This window comes from Vidua chalybeata, chromosome 16, assembly GCF_026979565.1.
Source record: "Vidua chalybeata isolate OUT-0048 chromosome 16, bVidCha1 merged haplotype, whole genome shotgun sequence".
Lineage (NCBI taxonomy): Eukaryota > Metazoa > Chordata > Aves > Passeriformes > Viduidae > Vidua > Vidua chalybeata.
This window is the reverse complement of record NC_071545.1, coordinates 12,386,578-12,409,429: the sequence shown is the minus strand read 5'-3', so window position 1 is coordinate 12,409,429 and position 22,852 is coordinate 12,386,578. Positions and strand designations below refer to the sequence as shown.

The window sequence follows — 22,852 nt, the reverse complement described above, 5'->3', positions numbered from 1 at the left end:
CTTTTGTGAAACAGAAACCATTGCAGGATCCCAAGGAGCATTGCTGCACTGATTGGGGTCTTTGCAACAATATTGCATTGGGCAAAACAATGTTCTTAATGTGTAAATAGTGTTTTCCTGCAGAAAGCAATAGCAATAGTATAGAATTTCATTTGCAATTTCAAAACACACAAAAGCTCGATGTAGTAAGTGTGGAATTCAGTTCCTTCATTGCTCAGCTCTTAGGCAATGTTATCCTGCAGCATTGAAAACTTGTCTGTCTTTGTTGCACACTGTGTTTTCTGGTTTAGGTGGTTCTAAGCAAACTGTTGGGTGTCCTGACTGACAACACCAATAATTGATCTGTGCTTTATGTATGAGTTACCCTTTTTTTTTCTGAGATAGGGTTTTATATGGATCTGTTCTTAGGAAAGTAAATAAAGACAGAAAGTGATAATTAAAGAGTTCCAAGAGTATTAATTCTTCTCACCCCCTTATGTTAGGACAGGAATAGTGATTAGATATAAATCTCTGATTTATTCAATTGCTTGGTTTGTTTTGGCTTCTTCTTTTTTCCAGAAGGGAGAAGTACTGAATTGCAGTACTGAAGCACAGAAGGGAGGGTAACATGATAGAATTCTTCACTTCTTTTTGTCTCGGGTTTTGTGCTTATAGTTACAAAAATGAAGGGAATTTCTTTCTCTCTTCTGAAGCCAGATGAAGATGCTTCCAGAGCTTTCTGAACCAGTTAAGGAGTATAGTTTGCTTCCTTCTCCCGCTCTTCTGTTCAGAAAATGGGAGTACTACTCATGTTAGCTGCTGAAAATCTAGCTTTACCTCCCTGCAGCCTGCTGGTGTTTGGGGTTTCTTTTGTAGGCTGTGTGGAATGGGAAGATTGACTCAATTGACTGAATAAGACATTTTTGTGCAAAAATAATCCTATTTTGTGTTTAAAGCTTCTTGCTCTTCTATTACTTTGGTATCTCTTATTCTATTTTCTTTCTTTTATATTTTGTTGAAATAAGTAAGATGGTTGAATTTCTTGTATAAAGAAGAGGTTCTGAGATAAACAGAATGGTTCTTTCCATGTGGTTCACTATGACCCAAAACAGAAATACAACCCAGCCCAGTCAGCAGAGCTGCTGCCTTCAGAAAGTGTTGTGAGGTCTGCAGAGTCTGAAGAAACAAAACTGCACTAATAATAAATATTTTTCTCAGGGCTTTCCATCTCAGTGTTTCCTTGTGCTTTGCAGTCACTAATTAACAAGTCCTACCTTGTCACAAACATACCCATTGCCAGCCTTGTTTTCAGGTGGGGACACTGAGGGAGAAAGGAAGGATATAAGGTGCAAATTCTTAAAGGCAGACGAAGATTGCCTTGTCTTCTTTGGGAGTCTGGATTTAGACATCTGTATCGAAAAAAATTGCAAGGATAGGTAAGCAAATTTAGTCATCTTTATCAATGTTTAAACCTTTTAAAAGTGGTTTTCAGTACCACAGAACATCCAGAGAGCAGCCAACATAATTGGAAACTGCTGGTATTCAGCATTTCAGCGAGCCTGGAGGCACACAGAGCTATCCTGTCCTTAAGCAAAGGAATATAATTTCCTTATCACACTTTAAACTGTGACTTTCCTCTAAAAGTAAAAATAGCTCTAAATCCCTTTGTGGCTTTGTGGTTCTCTGATATTGCAAATCTGCACATATCCACACAAGCAGCTTTTGAGAAAATCACCCAGTTGTTACACTTTGTCATGTGAGGTGCTGTACACACTGCAGGGAGAAAAGACATTGCCCCACAGACTCTGGAGATGTGCAGAGAAAGAGGATGTAGAACAACACCCTCAAAATGCTGAGAATAATTAGATACACAGTGTTAGAGTGCTGTTTTCATCCTTATTTTTGGTTTAAAGTATGATGATTTATATGTAATTCTTTCATACTCAGCATTTAACATAGAATTCTGTTCTTATTAACTCATAATATGCAAAACATTTTGTGTACTGTGGTTTCTTTTTAAATACTGCCAGTCTGCAAACAGCTGCGACAAATACAGAAATCCAAAACATAACAATAGATTACCTCTTCCAAAATAAACTTTCTTCTTCTTCTCAGTATGAAGAGAAAACCCTTTTTTCATGTTTCACAAGAGGAATATCAGGAAATCAGAAACCTGAGCTGAGAGCTGCATTTGCTACATGACAGTTCCTGAGTATCGACAGGCTGGCAGAAATGGAGAGCACGGCGATGCAAATAATTAAACAGCTGAAGGGTTAATTTCTGCACCATCATCAAACAAAGCACAAAAAACAAAAATGAAGCTTTAGATGTGACCTGATGATGAGCACTTTATAGAACCCCTGGGTCTGAAGCCTGCAGGCTTTATTCCCTTGATCAGTGGAGAGTGTCACTGACATATGAGAGTGTGGAGTCTGAGTGAGAACAGAGAGCAGCTTTAACTGCAAGATGATTTGTTCAGCTGAAAAATCCACCACGGAAAAACCAGCAAACATCCAGAACGATTCATTTGTGTGTAACAGCCAGCAGAAGGATAGTCCCTGAGAGAGAAAAGGAGACAAGGGGAGCAGAGTGTTCCTTTTAATGTAAAAAGGGATTCTCTCTTGTATTTGTCTACATCTACAGAGACCTTTGAAATAGATGGAACAAGCTGAGATTATGACTGGATTAAGCTCTCCTGCAGTTAAAAGCTATTTTGTATACTAACGACTTAAAGGAGCAGCAGGAGAGCATTTTTTTTTAACTGCTGTGGTGATTTCTGATTCCTTTTTGCCTAATGTCTGTTGAAGTCAGTCCAAGTCTGTGAGTTCACACCTGTGATTTCTAATGGATGCCATAGTATTTCTATGACATATCACAACTCCTGGATGTGTTAGTTTACAGCTCAAGAGGTGTTGGAATCACAAATTAGATAATGGTAATAAAGATCAGATTAAATAAGTAATTGCACACCTGAAAACATTTTAAATCTGTCATTTTTAATTTTATAAGTGAAAACAACTTTTCTGCAATATCATCATAGGAAGGAAGGACAGAAGCAGTGAACAAGGGCTATAAAATGCCTAGAAAATGCATGTACTGCTAAAAAACTTCTAAAATTAAAGCCAGTAATACAAGACCTTTATTAGTGTCCCACTGAGTTTCAGTTTTTACATCTGGGTTTTTGACCAGCACACCAAAATTTCAACCAATGGCAAGCATTTTGCTTCCTATTCAACACTATATTAAATACTAAATCAAATAATTATTTGCTCAGTAGGAGGGGTTCTGCACTAATATCAGCTGATCATTGCTATTTTCTCTGGAACAGCTCCACAGGACACTGGAGCTCCGTGGGGGTGGTGCTCTCAGAGCAGCCTGGCCAAAGCCTCACAGCAAAGGCAACGCCTCGAGCTCCAGGAAGGGGAGGAATGATCCCTGGGACACATCCCCAGAGCTGCTGGGCAGACAGGCAGATAGGAGAGAGCTTAGCTGGGATTCTGCAGGGCATTTCCAAGGTGGAATTCCACAGAAGGATGCAAAAGGGAGGGTCTGACATTCCCACATGGCAGTGAAGGACCACTCCACTAAATGACATTTCTCAGGGCTTGCACCTTATAATAGACTGTGTTTAGCAGGAGTTTACTACCAGAAATCTTTTAAAACTCTTAGCCACTCATCCAATATACTTATTACGTCCCCAAAATATTATGTCCCCAAAATAACAGTATGGATGTATTATGCCCATATACAATAGACTATTTGATAAAGATTTATTTTTAATGTCAGGTAAAAAAAAAAAGCATGTTCATGTTGAGAATTACGCTGATGAGTGAACTCTTCTTTGAACCATTTACTGGAGAATCCCTTACTAATGTCCTGAGGGAACTGCTGACGGTGTGCAATAATTTCTGGTTCAGCGCAGCAGATTACAAGATATCTTGCATTTTATGAAATTCAGGCAAGTGCTTCTTTTGCACTCTGAGATCCATCCCTGAGCTCCCTGGTATGCTCCCAGAAATTAAAGGGCCTGTGACTTTCCTTTTTTCAGCTGCAGTGGATGCTGTGGCTGTGAGCTGACTGAGGCACTGTGTGACCTTTTGCCTTACTGCCTTCTTCTCCCCAAAGTCCAGCTTCTCCAATTATGTAGCATTTGTTAAATTCACCTTTGAAGTGAAATACAGTTACTTCCAGAATAATGGTGGAGAGTAAGGTTCATGAGAATGTGTGAGGACTTCAGATGAAGCTCTTTCACCTTTAGCATTCCTCCCACTTCAACCTGCTTTGTAAAGATTTTTCTCTATTGTTTTACCTTTATTCTGCTCATTGCTTCAATGTCATTTTTACCACACGTAAATACTGGAATTCAGTGAGAATTTCACCCAACTAATGTGAAGTTCATAAGATCAGGGAGATTTTCCTCCTATCTACAGCCTTGCTCTGTGAACTGCCCTGGTCTTCCTGGCCCTCTGGGGGCTGCTGTCTTTCCCAGAATGTGTAATGGCAGTCACTGGAGTAATGAATCCCCATGCAAGCTTCAAATGTGGGATAAGTGGCTCCTAGCATTTGAAACTGCAAAGAAAAGAATTCTGCTGGAGTACAGGAGAAAAACAAAGCCCCTGCCAATACTCCCTTAATTTGTCCATACTGTGAAAACCATCCAAATTTTTCTCACAGAGATATTGAAACCCAGACTAGGATTTTTGACAAATTGAGAAAGCTTTTAAAAGCATCAAGCAGAGAGCATGCATTGTTTTTGTAGGAATATTCTGTATTTCATTATGTGAGAACACTGACAAACACATTATTTAGCAGATATAAAGCACTTTTGGCTTTAGTTTTCAAAATGAGGAATTAATACCCCTTGGCTATCCAATGCATGAGCTGGTTTTGCTCAGGGATGCTCGGTGTAACACAGGCTGCTCCCCAGTTCCTAAAGCTGGAAGCTGAGAAAAACAGCTTGTTGCTTTTGAGGTCTTTAGTTACTGATTACCAGCAAAGCCTCATAAAGCAGAGCTCTCATCTCATATGGTCCAAGAAGTGCATCGTTTTCTTCCACCAGGGTCTCTGAACTTGAAATAAAAGCTTATGTTCCACGTGCCACCTGGATCACAAGGTCCTATGAAAGCTAGAATGCAAAAACAGTACTAGATGAAAGGTTAATATTTATCACAACATAAAAGAAGGAAAGATTTTTTTTTTACGAAGTTTCTTTAGCTTTAACTTCAGTACAAGTTTTCTTGCCTCACTGTAGCTTGCCATGTAACCTTCTCTAATGAGCTGGGTACAAATTAGGAGCTGGCAGGAAATTGCTTCACAAGCACTCAGAAGCCATGTGATAACATTTGCATGAGTCAAGAACACTTTCAGACTGCAGTGACACAATGCTGTTACCTGCCCCCTCCTGCAGGGAAAGGCAAGGTCTGAGCTCCCAGGTACCTGCACTCACACCCCTCAGTGCATCCACAGCCAGCTGCAGACACAGACCTGCCTTAACTATCCTTGTGTGCAGCCACTTACAGGTGCTGGCTCATCACATCCGTGCAGGTTCACATCAGTACAGCTTGCAGGAGCAAAGGAGGTGAGGATGAAAGCCTTCATTGCCTGCAGCTAGTATTTGTCTTTGCTCTGAGCCCTGCAGGTTCATTCCCTTCTTGCCTCGCAGTGTGCCCTTTGCCATTGCCTCTCTGACTTGCAAAGAGCTCGCTGGAGTTGGCTGAGTGCAGATTCATCACTGGAGAGCGATGAGCAGTAGTTCATAGACTCAAGATAGCACTTCTGTGAACTGTCATTTCCCAGACGAGCTGTGGACAGGCTGCACTTCAAACAGCTTCGATATTGGGCAAATTCAGCCATAGTCAGAAGTGGTTCTGAGCTCATCCCTTGTGATATGGAAGCACAAAAAAGTACCGGGATTGCAGCTGTCCTGCTTGGAGTTCATTTGCCAGTTGTGTCCCTTGTTCAGGAGCAGAGCCAGAGATGGATGACTGCCTGGAGACCCTGAAAGATGAGGAGGAGGCTTTGTGGGAGAATGTGGAGTGCAACCGGCACATGCTGAGCCGCTACATCAACCCAGCCAAGCTGACCCCCTACTTACGGCAGTGCAAAGTCATCGACGAGCAGGATGAGGATGAGGTGCTCAACTCACTCATGCTGCCCTCCAAAATTAACAGAGCAGGTAATTACCTCGTCAGTGGCTCCATCTGCATCTCTGTCTGAATAGCTTTGCTCTACTAAGTCTGGAGAGAGCCTGAATCAAGTTACAGATTATCAGATGGAAACTCTTTTATCTTATTTACAGGAAGTTTAAAGTTTGGGGGGATTCTGCTACTATTTTGATAACAAAGACTTGTTCCAGTGCTGTGCAGACTGGAGCTCATGGAGTTCAAATTCCCATCAAAGCCTTGGCAAATATTTCAGTTAACACTAGCAGCAGTCAGTGCCATTCCTGGAGTAGCTTTTTTTTTTTAGTCTTGCAGTACTTTGTGATTTGTCACTGGAAGATCTGCCATCCCTGCCTGGTAAAGGCTGAACTGAATAACTTGTGCTTTGAAGTTTCTGTTCCAGAGACCAATTTGCCCACACTCCCTCAGAATAACAATCAGCACAAACATACAGAATTGGTGGCATTACTTTACAAGTTCAGCTGAACTCAGTTAATCAGGCAGATTTTGCACAGCTTGTTGCCGTGGCAGAAATGAACCTCAGGAACATCAGGGATGTGATATTTTCTCGTGCTGCTCATGGGGCTGATGTGTCACCTCTCTGCTGTCTGTACCCAGGCCGGCTGCTGGACATCCTCCACACCAAGGGCCAGAGGGGCTATGTGGTGTTCCTAGAGAGCCTGGAGTTTTACTACCCTGAACTTTACAAACTGGTGACAGGGAAAGAGCCTACACGGAGATTTTCCACTATTGTTGGTGAGTAGAATCAGTCACAAAGGAGCCTGTTGAAGTAAGGACTCTCTGGAAGACTGGCTTGGTTTTTTTCAGGCAAGAAGTGGAAATAAAATCTAATATTGGTGTAGAATGCTTTTCAGTCCCCTTCAAAGCAAAATGTGGTAGGTAATGTATAAAGCAAAAGGACATCCCAGCTGTCTGAATGAAGCTGAAGAGCTTCAAATGGAATGATAGGCATTACCAGAATTCTCAAGAGAAGGACTAAATTACACTGACAACTTACACATGTGCAGCACATTTGAAGCATTCAGATTAATTGCACTTGCACAGATTCATTGTACAAAGGTTGTGCTATTTCCACAGGCTCAGATGAAACAAGACGAATGTAAAGGCTTCATCTTCTATCCAGACAAGTATATGTGTATATTGTGATTCTGTATATTGTGATTCTGATACCAGTGTGCTGTGCAATATTTATACTGTTCCCAGTTAGACATACAGATGTGTGTGAATTTGTGTAAATTCTATACCTCTGTACATATTCCGGGCCATTTGTGTCTTACTTAGTTCTGCTGATCCTACATATTACCTTATTAATAAAGTAACATAAATAAGGTACTTTACCAGACATTGATAAGCTGTTCAAAATTTTCAGTGGAGGAGGGACACGAAGGCCTTACCCATTTCCTAATGAATGAAATCATCAAGCTCCAGCAGCAGGTGAAGACAAAAGATGTGCAGCGCTGTGAGCTCCTGGCCAAGTCCCGCCAGCTGGAGGATGAGAGAAAGCAGCTAAAGCTGAACAAGATAGAGCTGCTGACCTTCCAGGAGAGATACAACAAGATGAAGGAGGAGAGGAATAACTACAACGATGAGCTGGTCAAGGTGAAGGATGAGAACTACAATTTGGCCATGAGATATGCCCAGCTGAGTGACGAGAAGAGCATGGCTGTGATAAGGAGCCGGGACCTGCAGCTGGAGGTGAGATAAATGCTCTGGGCAGCAATGGAGGGTGCCAGTGGCATCTGGGAAAATGAGACCTTCTCTGACAGCAGAAAGATGTGGAGCTCTCATTTGCTTTGCTTATCCAGATTATTGAAGGCATCACTATACAGAAGTGCCAACTGCAGTGGGGTGTATTAATGGCAGATAATGAATTAACAGAATAGAATGCAAATAAAAATAAAATGTAAAACATAAGTGCTCATTAAAAACTTAATTTTAGCTTTTTTAGGCTCAGTAATATCTGGGTACAGTTATTCAGCAGCACTACAGCTGCTGAGGATTTATTCAGAAAGATATCCTGAATTTTCTGGTTTTCCTGATCCAAATAGTCCATGTGCAAAAAGCACAATGAGTGGTCAGCCTCTTATGTGTTCATTCTGTTTCATATCTCTTTATTTATTGAAGGCTTGAGAATGTGCCACTTTTTTTTAGTCCCGGTATTATAAATTCCACAACCAGCCCATATGAGTTGTAACTGGCAAGTAGCAGGTTTGTACTTGAGACTTCACCAGTTAAGTTGTGGACATTCAGCACCCAATTATCAACCACTCGTTAGCATTCACAGTTTAAGCTGTTTTCCCCTGTATGTTTTCCACCTGGAAGTGAGAGTTTTTTCAGAGCACTAAATGTCAGAGCTAGGGAGGATCCCCTTCCTCTCCTCTTTCTCCTTTTCTCTGCTCCCTCTAGATTGACCAGCTGAAGCATCGCTTGAATAAGGTGGAAGAGGAGTGCAAGCTGGAGAGGAACCAGTCTTTGAAGCTGAAAAATGATATTGAAAACCGACCCAAAAAGGAACAGGTTCTGGAGCTGGAGCGGGAAAATGAGATGATGAAGACTAAAATCCAGGAGTTACAGTCCATCATTCAGGTATAAAAGCAGATTGCTGCCTTTAAAATCCAAACTCACACATACTCCTGTTACAGTGCAGGAGGTGTTGGCTGAAACCTCTGCTGCAAAGCTGCAACCAGCAGAAGTGCAAAGTTTGGACAGACAGAAGGCTGCCTGTACAGCTCCCAGCTGCCTGGAGTGCTCCCTGTACAGACACATGCATGAGGAGGAGTTCTACAAAAATAGTCCTCTAAAAAAATCAAGTGTACATGAGAAGTTGGCTCTTCCAAGAGTGCAGTGTTTAATTGCTGAACATTGTACCAGCCTGTCATTACAAATCTGTGTTAAACAGCCAGCACAGAACTTTTTGACAGTGACTCTGTGTACCCTGTGTTAGGCTGTTGCCATATCTTTGCCAAAAGGTTTTCATGAAGCAGAGGATGATAAAGGTTCCTGTACTTGAGTGGTCACTAAGCACCAGGGTGTCCTGCAGATCCCTGCTCTAACCTGCACAGGGAGCTTCACCAACCTGTGTTTGGGCAGGTAGGAAAAACAGTTGGTGTGCAGCACATTTAGGACTCCTCTGTGAACAACTTGGCCAAATATAGGGATATATGTGAGATTATTTAGCACTTTGTTAGAAAAGGCTTGTGGCATTTTAAAATGACACTTAAAAATTAACAGTAGAAGTCTTTTCAGAAATGGCTGTAGCCTCTAGCAGTGCCTAACGATTCTTAGTTCTAACACAAATCCAATTCACATGTTGAAAAAGAGTGTAGAATAGAAGATTCTGGGAGTTGTGGTCCATGTAGGTCTCTTATGTTAATTGAAATGGTCTTACAGCACTTAAAGAAACAGAGAAATAGCTAAAAATAGGATTTAAATTCTTCTAAGTGAAAGTATAAATAAACTCAAATCAGTTTGCTTTAGAAATGCTTAGGTATGCTTAGAAATACTGGGTAACCTAAATGTCCCTGAAATCTCCAACCCAGTCTAGATATTTCAAAAACAAATATGCATATTCCTTGATAGCATTTTATGCTTTTTTCATCTTCCATTTATGGTTAATTTTGGATGGCACTTATGTGTTGGAATGTGCTTTGGTAATCTTGTTCATTTTAAATCTACAAGAAATTGTATTCCTGGATGGTGTAGGAAATGAAGCAGTGGTACAAGGTACTCCAGGCATGTTTAATATTCTCTGAGCACAGCCCTGCAAAGCCTGTGCATGCCTTAAAAATTCTCCTGAATATTTTCTTAGGCCCTGCTCTTTGGAAAAGGGTGATTTTTGTGCTCAGTGAGAGCTGATTAATAGAAAAGAGTTTTGAATGCAGGGCTTGGAGTGAAGAATTGTCATTGCATCCAAACTAGATCAAATTATAGCCAGTACAATAGACCAGTAAAAGAGTTCCTTCATCAGACTATTCTGACAGCAAGACAGATTTTATTCATCTTTTCTGACACTGCTTTAAAATATGAACAAATGTCCATCTCTTCTCCTGCTTTCCCATTGCAGTACCTTGTTCATTTGCTATTCCTCTTGCTTGTTACTGTCTCTGATACTTCTCTCCCTGCAAAACTATTTTCTGTTTCCCTGGCATGGCTCTAAAAAAATGTCTTTCCTCAGGCTGACAAGAGGGGTTTGCCAGATTCAGACAAAGCCATTTTGGATATTCTGGAACACGACCGTAAGGAGGCACTGGAGGATCGCCATGAGCTGGTCAACAAGATCTTCAATCTCCAAGAGGAGATTCGTCATGTGGAGGACTTGAGAGACAAGGTGAGGAATGGAAGGGTAGAGAGATGGAATATCTCAGGCTGGTGCCAAAAATGCCTCTGAGAGCAGAGGTGGCTAACAGTGTGTCATTTCCAGTATCTTGAGGAGAAAGAAGATTTGGAGTTAAAGTGCTCAACACTAGGAAAAGACTGTGAGATGTACAAGCACCGCATGAACACTGTGATGATACAGCTGGAAGAGGTGGAAAAGGAGCGAGACCAGGTATCTCACAGTTAAAATAGAGGAAAATCAATAGCAAAAGCCTCTATCTGCTCTGTGTCACTTTGGGGAATTGTAGGTAATTAGGCCCAAAATACCATTATAAAATAAGCAGTTAAAAGAATTACTTGTTGGGATTTGCATTATGGTAATTAAACACAGGGTAATATTGGGTTGTTTCCACAGTGTAGCATCTGGCAGGCAGGACCAGGATCTTAACAGCAGCTCCTGCAAGACTTTACATCAGTGCCAAGTCACCCCATTTGCACTCTGGGACATTTTTCCCACCAACCCAGAGGGAGCTGTAAATGAACCACCCTCATCATCATAATTTTTAATGGTGCCACTGTGGCACATCCTGGTCCTGACTGCTGTGTTAATGGGTGGCTGGGCACCACTTCTGAAGTCCCCCTTGCCAACACCTCACAAACAAAAGCAGCAGGAGGAGCTCTGCTGCCCAGGTGCCAAGGAGGTTTCCCGCCCCGCTGCAGGCGTTCCGCTCGCGCGACGAGGCTCAGACGCAGTACTCACACTGTCTGATTGAGAAGGATAAATACAGGAAGCAGATCCGGGAGCTGGAGGAGAGGAACGACGAGCTCCGGATCGAGGTGGTGCGCAAGGAAGCGTGCATCGTCAACCTGGAGTGCAAACTGCGGCGCCTCTCCAAGGACAGCAACTTCCTCGACCAGGTACAGCTGGGCAAGACAGACATCATCTCTTTTGTTCACAGAATTCACAGAATGACCAGGTTGGAAGAGACCTTAAAGATCATTGAGTCCAACCCAGCCCCAACACCTCAACTAAACCTTAGCACTCCGTGCCTCATCCAGTCTGTTTTAAACACATCCAGGGATGGTGACTCCACCACCTCCCTGGGCAGGCCATTCCAGAATTTTATCACCCTTTCTGTAAAAAACTTCTTCCTGATATCCAACCTATATTTCCCTTGACACAGCTTGAGACTGTGCCCTCTGGTTCTGTCAGTGCTGCCTGGAGAAAGAGACCAACCCTCACCTGACTACAACCACATTTCAGGGAGCTGTAGAGAATGATAAGGAAGAGACTTGTTAAGACTTGCTTTTACAAACATTTTGGTCTGGAAGGGAGAGGGGACTTTTCTAATTCTTTCCATGAATTAACTGAAAAAAATAATCTCCTACTAATTGTCAGTGTTGTGAATTCTTTGCTATAGTGTTTTTCAAGTTGTCTGTTATACACATGGCTTCCCAAAGGCTGCCATTCCACAGCTTGACTTTAAATGGAAGGGGAAAAATGCAGAAAATCGAGTGTTTTCTACACTGGGATAGAAACTACAAATATTTTTTAGGAACTTGAGTGAAAAATAATTCAGTCAGTGAACAGAAATCCCCACCAATCTCAGCCCAAATTACTGATTGGGTCTGGAGCCACATTCTGTGTGAGTTTCTGAAGCACTGGAGTACAATAGGTTCAATCAGATTACTTTAAAGGAAGGTCACAAGTTCGTTGTACCAAACTGGTCTCAGAAATAAAGTGTTCCCTTGTGATCTTTAGAGTTTGCCACGGAATCTTCCCATTACCGTTATCTCCCAGGCCTTTGGGACTTCTGGCCCAAAAGCCAACGGTCAGGAAGCCGATGACTCCTCCACTTCTGAGGACTCTCCCGAAGACAACAAATTCTTCTTGCCTGATCAAGTTCGTCTCAAGAGAAGAGTGAACCTAAAGGGGATCCAGGTGTGTCTGAGTCTGAGGCTGGAATAACACAGAGCAGGGACTTTTAGAATTATCAGACATAGCACATCTTGTAGCTGTGCCTCTGAAACTGCTGTCAAGATAAGAATAGATCTGTGTATGATAGTGAGCTGTGCGTGATAGTTTTTGCCCTGTGGTGATTTGCATCTTGAGGAGCAGATCTAATCAGGCTTCATAGACTGTTTTCTGTCCCTTCTCCCCATTTCCTGTTTTCTTCTCACTTCTGCTGTTCATTCACATTCTTGGAGCGTTGTCGATAAATTGATTCTTTGCCTCCTTAACATTAGTGGAAAAAAAAAATAACATAATGCCTGAGGTCCAACGCACACTGAAGGTGAAAAACGAAGCATTGATGGAAAAGCTCTCAGCAGCTGGAAGGAAAAATAGAAAGAAATGGACACAATCTAGAGCAAAATTAACTATCTAATTGAGAATTAAATTATGGCAATTTCCTCACCCCTAACAGGAAGGGGGTAGCATGAGTTAGGTTCATGCTTTCCCTGACTTGCTGCATTCACATGGCTATTATCTGATGCTGGATTCATCAAAAAAAAACCACAAAATTCTAACATTAGGGCGTTTGAGGCTCTCTTTCCTTTCATCTGCACTTGAATTCTCCCTGCCCTTCATAACCTTCCTGAGCTCTGACTGTCGTTATTACTTATGGCAATAGAGCTGCATTTTTCACATTGCACACACCAAAAGGATGCCTGTTGTATTAACAGCTGCCTGAAACCAATCCTAAGGCACCCACTTCACCTTTTGTCTCTTTTTTTCTTCATCAGAATCTGGAAATTGCAATGCATTTGGGCCAGGCAGTCAAAAGTAGTCAGGTGGCTCACCCTCCATCACTGCTGTTGTATTTAGATACCTAAATATCTTCTAAATTTTGGGTCCTGTTGTTTAAAGGAGGGGAAGTATATTACAACATAACAGTGAAAAAAGGTGGTGAAAATGTCTGGTTTACAGTGTGTGGTAAATATTCTGCATTTGTGCTGATTTTTGTCCTCTTTCTTTTAGATAAGTCCAAGAGCTAAATCTCCTGTCAGCATGAACAAAACATCAGAGTTTCAAGGTCAGAAAGAGCACCCATGTCCTTATTCCTTTTCCATTGCTTTGTCTCTTTCACTTAATCTCTTTAAGTTGTTTTAACAAACATGCCAACCAGGGAAATTTTTAACTAAGTCCAAGTCAGCAAAAAAAAAACTAAAACAGTTTCTCTCACAGTTATAAATGTAATGATTAAAAGTGGTCAAGACTTCTACTTCATTGTTTTCTCCATCCAAAGGTACCTCCCCAGGCACATGATGTGCATCCCATAGCTTACCTAAATTTTCTGTTCACTCAGTTTTCCATTTAGTTTACAAAAATTGTAAAGTCATCTGTGTAACATCTGTACTAAAAATCATTATACCATTCTCTTTTTGCTGTTGGAAAAATCATTCAAGCTGAAAAGGCCCTAATCTAGTGATTGTCTAATGAGTTCCTTTGTCCTTCAGCAAAAGGGAATTAATTTTAAATCTAAAGCATTGCAAAGGCTGGGAGAGGGGGATTGACCCATGCCCCAAACAGCTGCCAAGTTACCAAATTTGTTGCTGTACACTCATGTTTGAGCTGCTCCTAATTCTTCTTGTTTGTGTAACACTACCCCTGAAACACCAAACACCATCAGGGGCAGAATCTCCTTCAGTAGCTGCGTGTGGCCCTGTTGGATAAAATATCCTGGGAAACACAGCTCCTGCTGCAAGGAATTCCATGTTAAACAGCAGCTTTGCTGTCAGGCAGTGTGCAGCATTAGTACCAATCAGAGGTGCTGAGGAAGGGAAGGAAGGAGTCCACATTCACTCTGTGTTACCTGGGACTGCTGAGGGATCTCAGACTTCTTGGTCCCTGTTGTAAATTCTTTGTTGTAACAAAGTGTAATTCAATGAGCCAACCTTGCGAATTGCCAGATTCAGATGGTGTAGTTAAAACATAAATTCATTAAACAATCCTTTAATTTGTCAAATAGCATTCACTGATCTATTAAAAACACCCAGGACAGAGCTGAGAGACAAAGTGGGCAGGAGTCTGTGCAGAGGGGTGGGAATTTCTGTGCTTTGCTGGGAGCTCCTGGGGAACGGGAGCCACAGCTGCAGGGCAGGAGCGTGTCCAGGGCCCCTGTCCAGTACAAGACCAGCTGAAATGGGAAGGGAACATAAGTGCAGTGGCACGTCTGTGAAAGGCTCTGCATTGGAAGTGCTCTGACAGGCTTGTCTCTGCTGTGTTTTCTCTGTGTGCTCCCCTTGTCCCCGCGAGTGCAGCAGTCAGAGCACAGGATGAAGACGGGGCCGAGGGCAGCACCGGCCGCACGGACACGAGCTCCTCTGTGTCCATCAGCAACTCCATCAGCAGCTGTGAAGTCACCAAGATTGTAAGGATGCCCTTGCCTGTCTACAGCCATCTCTCCTAATGTGGTTCAGAGCTTGCACAACTCAGTATTAGCACTTCCCCAGCATCCCAGCTGTGATCCCATTCAAGGCCCTTGTCAGAAGCTCCCTTAATCCTTTAACCAGCATTTTGTTAAAACTATCTTATTAGCCTTTCCCAAAATCACAGAATTGGTTTATGTTTATTTAAAGATATTTCAGAGGTATTTATGACCTCTTGCTGTCTCCTTATGCCATTTAACATTTACTGTTAGAAGAAAGAGATTTGCTTTAAAAGCTGCTTTGTAACTTATCTGAGAAAATTTTAAGGGTTTTTTGAGTTCTATTATGCTTTTCCTGTCTATAAGTAACAGCAAGTGAGGAAAGGGGTGCAGATCGCAGCTGGAAATTTCTGCATACCATAGTCAAACCATTTCTTCCCTGCTTGCTGTATCCCCATAATCTTCCAAGGTAGATATTCCATTATACATATGTGAGCACTGACACAGCAGGACAGGCAGATAGAGAGAGTGCTCTTGCAGAGTGTTAATAACAAAGAACAAAACATCTTTCTAGAACACCGTGAAAAATGCTGCCCCCAGGAAATTAAAATTATACTCAAGAATAGCCAGGAAAGAACTTGCTGCCACTCGTAATAAGCTTAGCTGGGTTAGGAATATTTTTTGGAATATCTGTTGGATGTTTAGATGACTTACACTGTTTTCTCTCTAGTGCAATTCAGGGTTTAGTTTCCAGTGCACTGGAAGATTAATTGTTTAATATATAGAGATCTGTATTTTTCTTCCTCATTCCAACTATATATATATATTTATAAGTACACATACTGCTTTTCATCCCCCTCCTCCTATGTCAGCTGTGCCACACACAGAAGTAAAGTTACAATGGCTCAGTAAATCAGGCAGTTGTGTGGTCACAGGAGAAGGTGCAGTGCCAGCACACAAGCTGTGCATTGTGCTAAAAACTGGGATATATGAGTGCTCTTGGATTCGGCACAGCTAGAATCAACTTCTCTTCTTTTTCTGTGTGTGCTTCCCAGTGCAGAGTACAGCCAGTGCAGAGCACCCTTGCTGGCGCTGCTGTGAGTGAGAAGTGAGAGCACATTTCAGCCAGATAACCTTTCTGACACCTTTTGGTTTCTCATTCAAAGCAAACCCTGCGAAATCGCAACGACAGCATCATGTCAACCACCCCCGAGCCGCCCGGGAACGACTCCATCATGCGGCGCTGCAAGGAGGACACCCCTCACTGCAGGTGGGTCACAGGAAACCTGCCCTGAGCCTGCTGCCACAGGGACAAGGGGAGAGGGGCTCTAGAGGTCCTCGTGTCTGCCTCTGCTTGGAGAGCCTCTGTAGACTTCACAGAATTCACTGAATTCACAGAATGACCAGGTTGGAAGAGACCTTAAAGATCATCGAGTCCAACCCATGCCCCAACACCTCACTGAGTGCCACATCCAGTCTTTTTTTTTAATCACATCCAGGGATGGTGACTCCACCACCTCCCTGGGCAGACCATTCCAGAACTTTATCACCCTTTCTGTAAAGAACGTTTTCCTGATATCCAACCTATATTTCCCTTGATGTAGCTTGAGACTGTGTCCTCTGGTTCTGTCTATAAGGCATAAGATTAACCTAAACTTCTCAAGGCTCAGCCCTTCATCCCACATTTTGTCCAAAGCACTCAGGAATGTCTGAAATTCAGCTGGCATCAATGACACAGTGACTGCACTGCAGCCCTGAGTGTAATGGACAGAAACACAAACAGGACTGGAACACCTTGGCACTGGTGCTATTGGAGAGAGTGCTCTCTCTACCTTTGCACACTGATCCAGCTTCAGTTTTTGCCCCTCAGCTCCCTGCTGCCCACATGTCCCTGTTCTTTCCCCTTCGCTCAGAGCCCCCCCTTCTCTCTGGAAGCTGCAGAAGTAGAGCAGAGCTGCTTGCACGTCTGTGAGGAGTGAGGGGAGAAGCGGAGGAGGGAGCTGGTTTTTGTGAGTCTCAGGGTCTGTTTCTCAGCAGAGAAGGGAGGGGAGAGAGGCTTTGCCCTTGGCTTCACCTTCTGCTGCAGCTTCCACTTCTGCCAGATCAGGGCCCCTGGAGTTTCCCTGGCAGTGAAATCACATCAGCTGGTGAGTGGGAAGTTGGTGGCAGGAAGGAAAGAGACCTCTCCAGCCTCACAGTTCCCTAAAGGGCACTGACCCCTTTTCTAAAAGGTTTTTTGCAATGTGATACTCAGACATGCTGTGTTGGTGTGGTGTCAATAGCATCAGTGTCTGCATCAGAAATACCAGCAGACACACATACATTCCCTAAAGGTAGCAAGCAGAAGGAGAAAAGAACAGAGCAGACCAATTTAGAAGAAAGCAATATATGTTGAGGGTTTAGATCTTTACTAGATCTTTTTTTTAATATATAATCTTTATTAGAATTTTATTCAGAGTTTTATGTTTTTCAAAACAATCTGAGCTTGGGCAGACTGCCCCTTCTGCCTCTCTCTTTGGACAGCTTTGCAAGACAGCTTTCCACTGAGGACATCCTCAGCTGGCTCTTCCACATAATTTTCTAGGCTACTGAGGATTTAAGCAGTGTTTATTTTAGTCTCTCTTAGCTTCTCTTTCATTGTCCTCCAAGTCCCTTTTTAAAGTGTGTTGTATCAATTCAAGATGGAGAAAAGGGGGTTTTTATTAATGATTTGAATGTTTTGTGCTTCAGGTGCCTGAGAAGCCTTTGACATGCCTGAACTTTTCAATATTTGCAGTATATTACAGAACACAGTAGAGATTACATGGAGATTATTCAATTTGTGGGCTTATTTCACTGTAACTGACTGTATTCTTTTCCATGTGTTAAGGCATTGGAAGACTGAGTTGTACTGAAACCTGAATTTTTCCCTCATATTAGATATTCTTCATGTGGAAAAAACAGGTACCCTGGAACAAGGTCTGAATGGAGACTTACTTTGTTGGGCTGATAATCACTAAAGTCAAGTATCTCAAGAGCCTGCCCAAAAGTTCAGTGTAGTTTATAACTTTATAATTAGCATGATAAATTTTTGGAACTTATTTGCGAACATAATCCAGAATAATTGCTGTTTGCAAGCCAAGTTGCAGGTTTCACAGTTCATCTCTTCTTAATTTGTGTGGGAAAAAAAGGTGAGATCATCATTTAATGTAGAAAAAGGTACATTATTTCCCAGCTTATGCATGGTGTAAAAAAAAGCTGATTCTCTGCATCTCTGCAAAAATTCACCCTTCAGCTGAAGCCAAATATGAGGAATATCAGCTCCACAGGAGACTTACAAATCATTTTGAATGAGAAAAACAACAAGCTGTTCTTTAAACAGCTTTGCAACCAAAGGACATGCTTTAATGAAGTCCTTCTAGTAAAGCTGACAGATAACTCACTTGGCTGTACAGCCCCCATACCCCTGTAAGAGCAAAATTTTGGTGAATTTAGAGTGGCTTTAAGGCCAGCCAACCTGGTGACCTTTGCAGGAAAGGCTGTGTCACTGGGAGCTGGGCTGGGACCAGTGCTGTGGCAGTTCCTGTGCAGAAGCCTGGAGCATTTTGCCATTCTGTACTGCAGGTACCTGGGTAGCCATGAGAGCTACCCTGAAACTGCTATAAGATGCTTCAAGTACTTTAAATCAAGTAGATAAATTACTCCTCTTCTGCTGCACCTCAGTAACTTCCCTTGCATTCACTTTGTCCATCAGTGAACCTCTGGCTTTTTGCTCTGTTGTGGAAAACCCCCATGGCGCAGTGCATGCACAGCAGGCATGGTGCAGCCCTTTATCTCCGTGCTGAACCAAGTGTGGTGTGAGTCACACACCAGACCATCAGTCAGCAGCTTCCTGTTGTCCTCAGCAAAATCTCCATTCCCTCACTGCTGTTGGCAGCTCTTCCTTCTGAACCTTCTTGCTGTTTCACATGCTTCCCATGCTGGCTGACACATGTTATCTCCTTTTTCTTTATCTTCCCTGGACCCTCAAGGATGTTACTCACTTATTTTTTTTTGCAGCTGCACCATTGGCTGATGCAACACCTCCAACATCTTCCTTTTTCACAGAAGTTCCTCCTTCAGAATTTAATGAAATCTACTGAAGCTGGAAATCTGAAAGCTTGAAAGTGTTCAGCTTTCTCTCTCTTCCATTATGTCATGCTTTGTTTTTAATTCCAGCCTGGTTGAAGAGGACAATGACAGCTTTGGATGTGATGCTTTGGAGATGGATGGTAAGCAAGAGGATATCATGTAAAATTGAAATATGAGCTCATATGTGATCAGCTCCCCAGCTACAGAGACTCAGATAACCAGCCCTGCTCTAAGTAAATGGGACACACAGCCTGTGAGTAAATCAAGGAAACAAAGGGTCGGCTAGTGGTGAGAAGGGGAAAGCAGACATTCCTGAAGAGCTAAGAGGGAAAATGGTTAGTTTTATTACTATGAGGGTGGTCAAACACTGGAACAGGGTTGTCCAGAGAGTTTTAGCCAAACTTTTCATCCTTGGAGATATCAAAACCCAGCTGGACAAAGTCCTGAGCAATCTTCTTGAGCTGACCCTGCATTGACTTTTGACTAGAGAGTCTCCAGAGGTCCCTTCCCACTTTCTGTTCTATGAGAGTGGCATTCCTCGTGCCATGTGCTGTGGACATGAATCATACCTCTGCATGAAGAATTTCCTACTTCAGCTTTGGCTGGGATCAATTAAAATTCATTTTCCCCTTTTCCATCTTTGTCACTTTATCTAGGACCCATTATCATTCTTGTTACTCTTTCCAGATGACAGTCATGACAGGCATTCACATGGAGCTCCTTCAGTGCACTCCTCCTCTTCTTCTCATCAGTCAGAAGGCCTGGATGCCTATGAGCTTGAGCATGTCAACTCCATATTTAGAAAGTTCTCTCTGGAAAGGTATTTGAGATGCCAATTTATTTACCTTAGAGACTGAGAAGAAAGGGTGCTGTGGTATAAATTCTGTATTTATTTATTAGTTGCTGAAGTTATAGCAGCAGGAGTGATTATGGTGGCAGCAGTATAACGCTATCTTGGAGTCCTTTCATGTTCTGTAAAACCATGATGGTCAGCCTGAAAATTCAAAAACTTAAAGGCAGACAAAATGTTCTAAAGGCTTCAATTTCTCCTTGTGATGTTGCTATCTTGCTGCAAGAGCTTGCTGAGTGGAGAACTGTTATACACTGAGTTTTCAGAGATGCTCTTCTCCAGAACTTGTGCAGTAAAGAGGAGGATTTCTTTTAAAGTCCTTAGATCCTAGTGCTTGATAATGCTAGAAGTTTATTTGTATATCTCTCATTTCTCATGCATTCATTTAACCCAGAGTGGGATAACCAGTTGTCCCTTCCTCTCCTGGACACAGACCGTTCCGTCCCTCTGTCACGTCTGTGGGCCGCATCAGGAGCTCGTGTCACACGATCCAGCGCGTGACGCTCAGCGGGGACAGCCTCAAATCAGAGATCACCCTGCTCGGGGGCAATGACAGAGGCAGCTTCGTCAGCTCTGTCAAGACAGGCTCCCTTGCAGAGAAAGCTGGCCTTCGGGAGGGACACCAGATCCTGCTGGTGAGCATGACATCGTCACCAAGCAGCCCTGGGTGTCTGCCCACCCACCTATGCTGTCCCTGGCATCCCATGAGCACAAGTTCAACAATGCTTCTGCCAGGTTTCTCTTTACTCAGTTTTCCCTCCATTGCCAATGTTCCCAAACCATTTCCCTGTTCAAATGCCTCCAAGGGGGGAAAAAACATCCCAACAATTTCTATTCCTGCACTTCTTACTCCCAAGGAAGCCTGGCATTGTGCAAGTGCTGCAGCTCTGTCGACTGCTAGCATTCCTAATTTGAGAGAAAAAGAACTACATAATTAGGACATAATCTACACTCTGGTAACAAGGTGCCTGCATTGTTTATTAAGAAAAACATCATGGCACTTCAAAAAAAAATGATTTCATTGACTCAGAGATTGAACTTGCACTAGAGAGTAATATTTCTTTCATATCTAGTTGGAGGGCTGCATTAAAGGGGAAAATCAAAGTGTTCCTTTGGATACTTGCACAAAGGAAGAAGTTCACTGGACAATTCAGAGATGCAGTGGTCCAGTAACACTCCAGTATAAATCGAACCATGAAGGTAAGACCAAAAGTATTTCTTATCTCAAGTAGTCCCAGGGCTTTTGTAGCAACTTGTCTGGAAGAGAGTGACAGGACCAGCATATCCTTTGTATTGGGATAAATCTGGAGCATGCCACCGGTGTTAATTACAGCTCCTCTGTAGAACTGCTTCAGCTTTCAGCCTGGTGCCCAAGAAAAAAAAAAAAAAAACATGTGCTTGTCAACAGGAGTCTGAAAAATTTACATGGTGGCCAATAGCAACATGACTCATGAAACAACACTCAAGCTTATTTTTATGTACAGTTTTCTGCAATACAATGCAGTGAGCTGAATGATCTTTATCCAGCTGGTCGATTTAGCATTTACCTGATGGAGTTGCCCTGTTTATTACCTTTGTGGCTTTATCTTATCTTTAACAGCTGGAGTTCATGTGTGGCGAATAGAATTTGATTTTAGTGTTCAGGTTCTATAATGATAATTTCAGGTTATGGATCAAAAATTACATTCCAAAATCCATTCTTTACTGGTGTGTATAAATGGGCATTCATGTTTTTATGCTGGTTAGAGAATTTCAGCTGCATAGATCACACAAGAAGTCATGCCTTTGATTTTCTTTGATGTTTTCAATTGTAGGAAAGACTATTGCAATTTTTTGAGCATCACTTAACTGCAGATAAAGCATGTTATAGATTCTGGGAGTGCCAATTACAGCTAATAATAAGGAGAATAGCTTGTCATTAAAATTGGTGGCAGAACTCACGGTACTTAGAGGGCAGAGCTATAGCTGTGTCTGTGTCTTTGCTGAGAAGTTCTTTGTTCCACAGGTCATGGGGGGAGTACTGAGAATGGAGTTACCTAAAAGTAGCATTATAATGAGAATATTCCCACAGAGCTGACAGCAGCAGCATGGGCTGTCCCTGAGCCAGCGCCCCATCAGTATCTCTGAGGTGCAGGCCCATGATCTGGCTGGAACTACTGCAAGCAGCACTCTGGGAGTACAAACCTCTCTCAGAGGAACCTCAGGAGTTCGTGCTGTGGGAATGCAGCAGCAGCAGAGTAGGAGATCCTGCCTCACCCCTTCCCCCCCTGCTGCAGGGTACCGCAAGCTGCTGTCGGAGCTGGAGGAAGGGCTCATCACCTCGGGGGACTCATTTCACATCCGCCTGAACCTGAACATCTCCAGCCAGCTGGACTGCTGCTCCCTGTCAGTGAAATGTGATGAGATCGTCCACATTCTTGACACCATGTACCAGGGCAGGTGTGAGTGGCGCTGTGCCAGGGTGGATCCCTTCACTGACAGGGACCTGGAGATGGGGACCATTCCCAGCTACAGCAGGTGAGAGTGATACTGAGTGACCATTACTGAGAGCAGGGATCTAGAAACAGGGAACTTAATTACTGCTGTAAGGAAAGAGGTGTCTATGTCTTAAATTTTGAGCTAAAGTCTGATGTTAAACTGTAGTAAGAGCTATAAAACTTAAGAATGGAGATTACAGATGTTACCTGAAAAAATGGAGTCCCTCAAAAAGTATCATATGCAACTATTCCATGGATGTCTTTTAATCCTTAACTGCACTGCAGTTCTTCATATTGTTTTGTTCCTGCCTTTACTGCATTGTTCAGTCAATCCTCACTGCTATTTCTATTTAATCTTTTCTGTAGGCACAGACCCGTTGCAATCCAGCTTTCTTGTGAGTGGTTTCAAAAACATTGTGATCTGTGTGATTTCATCCTTTCTTTCAGAGCCCAGCAACTCCTTTTGGTGAAGCTGCAGCGGTTGATGCACAGAGGAAGCAAAGATGAGACAGAAAACTCCTACAACACCCTTCGAGCCCTGCGGGTAAGTCTCTACAAACAAAGTCCTTT

General features: G+C 42.7%; 1 protein-coding gene across 1 annotated transcript in view; it reads left to right on the top strand.

Moving 5' to 3' along the window:
• The first annotated feature begins 180 nt into the window (after window positions 1-180).
• Window positions 181-22,852, top strand: part of CARD11 (caspase recruitment domain family member 11) — a 29,921-nt gene continuing 7,249 nt past the window's right edge. The window contains exons 1-18 of the mRNA XM_053957878.1: window positions 181-185; window positions 5,925-6,154; window positions 6,759-6,896; window positions 7,531-7,856; window positions 8,568-8,747; window positions 10,336-10,488; window positions 10,582-10,707; window positions 11,196-11,393; window positions 12,238-12,417; window positions 13,456-13,510; window positions 14,739-14,848; window positions 16,012-16,115; window positions 19,043-19,095; window positions 19,643-19,775; window positions 20,239-20,440; window positions 20,879-21,005; window positions 22,082-22,322; window positions 22,730-22,826. Coding sequence (XP_053813853.1) covers window positions 181-185; window positions 5,925-6,154; window positions 6,759-6,896; window positions 7,531-7,856; window positions 8,568-8,747; window positions 10,336-10,488; window positions 10,582-10,707; window positions 11,196-11,393; window positions 12,238-12,417; window positions 13,456-13,510; window positions 14,739-14,848; window positions 16,012-16,115; window positions 19,043-19,095; window positions 19,643-19,775; window positions 20,239-20,440; window positions 20,879-21,005; window positions 22,082-22,322; window positions 22,730-22,826 — 2,658 coding nt within the window. The remainder of the gene's footprint in view (window positions 186-5,924; window positions 6,155-6,758; window positions 6,897-7,530; window positions 7,857-8,567; window positions 8,748-10,335; window positions 10,489-10,581; window positions 10,708-11,195; window positions 11,394-12,237; window positions 12,418-13,455; window positions 13,511-14,738; window positions 14,849-16,011; window positions 16,116-19,042; window positions 19,096-19,642; window positions 19,776-20,238; window positions 20,441-20,878; window positions 21,006-22,081; window positions 22,323-22,729; window positions 22,827-22,852) is intronic.